Source organism: Neocloeon triangulifer, unplaced genomic scaffold, assembly GCF_031216515.1.
Source record: "Neocloeon triangulifer isolate White Clay Creek 2 clone unplaced genomic scaffold, ASM3121651v1 ptg000018l, whole genome shotgun sequence".
Lineage (NCBI taxonomy): Eukaryota > Metazoa > Arthropoda > Insecta > Ephemeroptera > Baetidae > Neocloeon > Neocloeon triangulifer.
Genome location: NW_026775560.1, coordinates 17,131 through 22,171, shown reverse-complemented (window position 1 = coordinate 22,171; position 5,041 = coordinate 17,131). Strand labels below are relative to the sequence as shown.

At 32.1% G+C, this 5,041-nt stretch overlaps 1 protein-coding gene across 1 annotated transcript; it reads right to left on the bottom strand.

The window, feature by feature from the left end:
• Window positions 1–633: 633 nt before the first annotated feature.
• LOC132203811 (uncharacterized) lies at window positions 634–4,756 on the bottom strand. Its single transcript, XM_059631884.1, has 8 exons — window positions 3,910–4,756; window positions 3,766–3,840; window positions 3,599–3,676; window positions 3,367–3,465; window positions 3,101–3,223; window positions 2,765–2,884; window positions 2,332–2,439; window positions 634–2,141 (listed from the first exon to the last, which is right to left on the bottom strand). Exons 1-8 carry the CDS (start codon window positions 4,160–4,162, stop codon window positions 634–636), a joined length of 2,364 nt encoding a protein of 787 aa, XP_059487867.1. The 5' UTR covers window positions 4,163–4,756.
• Between the last annotated feature and the right edge of the window lie 285 nt (window positions 4,757–5,041).

The following is a 5,041-nucleotide window of genomic DNA, read 5'->3' as shown; positions in this document are numbered from 1 at the left end:
CTGCGCTCTGCACTAATCGGCTATGTATTAAAAAATCTTATAAAAGAAATTTAAAGCATTGATATTCCCATTTTTTTTTCTCTAATTTAGCAATGCAAATCATGCAATATTTTAATTTCTTTATTGTGAAAAATAAACGATATTAAAAATAATTTGGATGTCTGAAAACTATTAAAAAATATTTGGTTAAATATTTCAATTTCAATCAATAATGATAATAATTTTGACAATGAATACCCCAAATAATTTATGAGTGGAAAAATGTGCACTATTTTTTTTTACAATGATTAGAAAATTTAGAATTTTTTTTTTTAATTTAAATTCTCTTTTCTAATAATTTTATTGTCTCCAATAATTATTATCCCTAAATTAAATTATATCATTTTTTTTATTAAATTTCAAAAAAAAAAAAAAAATTCAATTTTCCCAATCAAGTTTCCCAATCAAATTATAGGATATTTTTTTATTTTTTAAATTGTTATCTTATCTTTTTTAAACGTTTGATATTATGTCCTGACAGTTGGAAACAATAAAAATTGGTAAAATTAAAAGAGCGAAGTAAGTTTTTTTTAAATATATTATTTGCGCCAGTCAATTTATACAATGCACAAAAAATACAATGCACAAAATTAATCACGGCAAATAATTGTCACACATGTGAAGGCATTCTATGGAATGCTGAAAACACAAGTTTGAAGTGCACCAAGCGCACACAATGAACTTTTTACTTTGGCACAAAGGAATTTCGCACGTGGTTTTGGTTGAAAGTGCGAAGCAGTACTGAACTGGGGTCAAGTATTTTGGGCCTCTTTCACTTATGTAGCCAGGCTTAAAAAATGCATAGGTTATCATCGACTCGAATCGGGGTGAGCAAAGCTGGTGATACGTGAACGAAATCAACTTTATGCCGTTATTTCGGGTTTGGATGGGAAAGGGAATACTATGCATAAGTATTTCATCCTCAATAGTACGTAGAAGCTTTTTAAACGGACCATTAACATTAACATCCAAAGGTTGGATTTTTCCAGTAGTGCCTTCTGGAATGAGTCCTATTGTCACATTTAGCCCAAACTTTTCTTTTGCTATTTTGCATAGTTCGTTTACCTTCTTTTTCCAGCCACACCAGTGGTCAATCAAAAATCGCGCAGTTTTCCCCTTCACATTTGGGAAAATGCAATTTGTAAAAAGTTCCTCCACTTGTGACCCCAACATTTTACCACTTGATGAGCAAGTTACAAACAAATTTTCGGGCCGAAGGACAGTTTCTTGCACTCTTACTCCGAATTTACCACCGTCTTCTTTCAAAATTAAATAAGCTGGTTCCCATAGCCGACCACTTGCATCACAAGCAGGAACAAGCGTCCAAGAGTGAGTCATACTATTTGAGCTTTGAATACACTTTTCAATCGTTCGTTCGCCTATTATTGCTAAAGTGCGCGCAGAGTGCATCTCCCTATTGATCCCGACATGGTCTAGATTGCCGAAACAAGCCCTTCCTACCCGAATGACCTCGCCTTTTTCATTTTCAACAAAATCTGTTGCGCTTTTCAGAATATCATCTTTTTCCCTGACTGATTTTCTCGTCACATATTTGTTGATTTTTCTTCCTCCAACTTTAAAACGGCGTTTAAAGTTCTCTAACCAAGTTGGTGAGGCACAAAAGTCTTTCGTGGATAAGCCATGTTTCAAAGTGGCAGATTCAATTGCCCACTGCCTTAAATGTCTGCCTTTGATGATTTTCAAATCTCCTCGAAACTCGAGAAATTTGGCGTAGACGTCTGATTCAATGTCTTTTATATGAGATTTCAACATTACTCCCTCATTGATATCAGTGCGCCATTGGTACAATTTTCTAATACATAGTTTTGCATTGGGATACTTTTTTTGCATGGATGACAATTTTCGAGTTGTTCCACGCCTTGGTCCATATTTCTCTTCAGCACACTTATCCTCATACTGCCAATGAGCAACAATTTCCTTTTTTAAGGAATAGCTTAGGACGTGCCGTTGAGGTTGCTGTTTTGGCAAGTCGCTCTCCTCGACACCAATCAAAAAATCAAGCTCACATTCATCGCAATCGCTCTCAACGTCTGTCAAAGCATCAGACTCAATTGACTCTTCGTCAAGACAGTTTGAGGCATCTGCAATTTTTATTTATATATTAGGATAACAAATTAAAATTAACAAAAAGTATAGCAATAATAAATATAAATATTTTTATGTTTTTTTTTTAAATTTATAAAGTTACAATAAAAATAAATGTCTAATTTATTCTTTATTCTTTTTAATTAATTAAAGTTGTTTCCATAAAATTTTAATAAGTGAATTTACTTTGGTCATGAATGTCAACTTCATGTGCGACTGCTCTTGTAAAAACCGTCCTTTTCTTCCTTATATTCTCAATTTCAGCCAAGCCTGTTGATGTCACTACTTTGTTGCCTATGACAATGAGAAAAGAAATAATAACAAAATAATCGAAATTTAATTACTCTACTATTTAATTTTTTATTAATTGAATAAAATTTGAAAGCAATTTTATTAAATTAAAACTTCTAAAAATCTTTCTTCTCACACGCTTCATTTTTCATTCAAAACAATCGTTTTCATGGAAAATTATTGCGTCTTTAATTAGATGGAGAGCGCAAACAAATTGGAAAAAATGAATAGCCACTAATGTTCAAGTATTATGTAACAACAATTCTACCAATTTTTTTGATTAATCCTTGATAAATCCTGTAAAATTGAAATTATTCAATCAACTTACTACAATTGGAATCTTCTGCAGATGTCCTTGCATTTTCCAATTGCAATTCTTCTATGTTGGTCTCTTCATTTTCTTTCAAGGTCATTTCATTTTCTTTATTTGCCAATTCTTGTAAGATCGCTGCATATGAGAGGTCAAATTTTAAATTAGTTATTTTCTGGACTAAAATTTTTAAAACAGAAGTTATTGTAAAACTTATATTTGAAATGAATTTAAAATATTTTACGAATATTAATATTATAAGAAAAATTATTGCCAATTATTTTTAGTTTTGAAATGCAATTCAAAATTACAACTAAAAAAAATCTTTTATATAAAATTATTAAATAAACTCACTGCCTTCAGAGTTGGCAGCAGACGTATCAACATTATTTTGGAATTTCTCATCTTCCATGCTGGTCTCTTCACCCTCTTGCAACGTCACTTCAGCTTCTTTGTTTGTTGGTTCTGGTGAGAGCCCTGCATATGAGAGACCAAATTTAAAATGAGTTAATTTTAATTTTTTTTATTTAAATTTAAATTCTGAGTTATTACAATATTTTCTTATTATAAATTCACATTGTTTTTATAATAAATATTTTTATAAGAAATAAATTACTTACTGCATTCAAAATAATTTTCATCAAAAGAAGAAGGGAACAGCTGTCTCCTGAAATTGCGTTCATTGCGCTCGAAGTGGAAAGTTTTCTGGTTGTGAGTAACTAGAAAATAAAAAAATTTTAATATTGATAAATCTTGCATAATTCAAAATATTAATTAAAAATTTTAAAATAATAGCTCCTTCAGCATTATTAAAAGTTAGCATTAAAAGAAAATTCATAAAAATAATCCAACCCGCAACTGTCGCACATTCATTTCCAGGCGGCTCGTAATTCTCATGGAGCTCTTGATGTTGATTGTGAGACGAAAAATCTAAAAAAAAAAAATATAAATATAAAGAAGGGCTTACTCTATGCTGGGATTTATTAAAGTTATATTTTAAATTTTGATTCACATTTTACCTTTCACGCCATTCAAAATACAAAGGTATTGGAAGAATTTATCCGTTTCCAGGATGGATGCTTGCAAAAGTAGTTCTGAAATATTTCAAAATTAATATTTATTTTGACGATTTAAAATATTAATTTGAAAAATAATTTCTCTACCTGATAGCAGAACGGCTAGACTGATTTCGCGATCGTTAGGCACACCTTTATCCGATGAATCAAATTTGCAAATCAATAAAAGCTCTGCAAGTACAGAGTTTACACAAACGAAGTTCATGGTGCAGGTTTCATATGCACACTGATGCCTGCAGTCGAATAACAATGCAATTTTTGCTCCCTCAATTGAAAGAAATTTTTTGCATACTTTAAATTGTAATAAACGATGAATGAAATTACTCCAAATATCTTCCATTCCTCACCTGGAATGAACCCAGCGCACAGTCTACACATTTTTATTTTGATAATTTTTTTTCATTCGACCCGCTAACCTAGTGAGATTAGCAACAGCAAAAATATATATTTATTATATAATTATTCAATAACAAAGCAATCCATAGCATATGTAATTTTTTATTTGGAAACAAAATATTAAACATTGCATAAGAAGATTATTATTATTTTCGAATTTGTTTAAAATTTTCAAGTTGAGATTTTTTCATTTTATTAACACATGAAATAAAACTATATTAGAATGTTGGAAATATTTTTTAATAGCCGATTAGTGCAGAGCGCAGCAAGTATGCACCGCAGTGGAGTGGCGAGCGAGCCGCCGGCGGTGTGCTTGCCGAACTGGTCGGTGCGTGCTCGCTGCGAGAAAAGATTGCAAAGCGTCGAGCTCCACAGCAAGTGAAGCGGGCCTGCATAAGTTGAAAAACGCCAACTTTCGGCCGCTCTACCGAAGCGGCCGTTTAAGATCGGCCGAAAATAATTTTTTTGGATCATCAGGGCAGCGCGGAGAGTCGATTGGTGTAAAAAAATCGTTAACTTTTTTTTGCGTGTTGAAAGGGTTTCCTTGTGAGATCTCAAGATTTCAATAATACCATGTTTGGCGCTAAATACGAGCGGAGCAAAAACTGAGCAATTGTGCCGTAAAATTAAGTGTTCAGGCTCTTGTTTCATTTAATTTTAAAGCTTTGTCTCTAGATTTTAATGTGGTACGAGCTATACTTTGACTGAAATCTCAAGATTTCAGTAATACAATGTTTGGCGCTAAATACGAGCGGAGCAAAAAACTGAGCAATTGTGCCGTAAAATTAAGTGTTCAGGCTCTTGTTTCATTTAATTCTAAAGA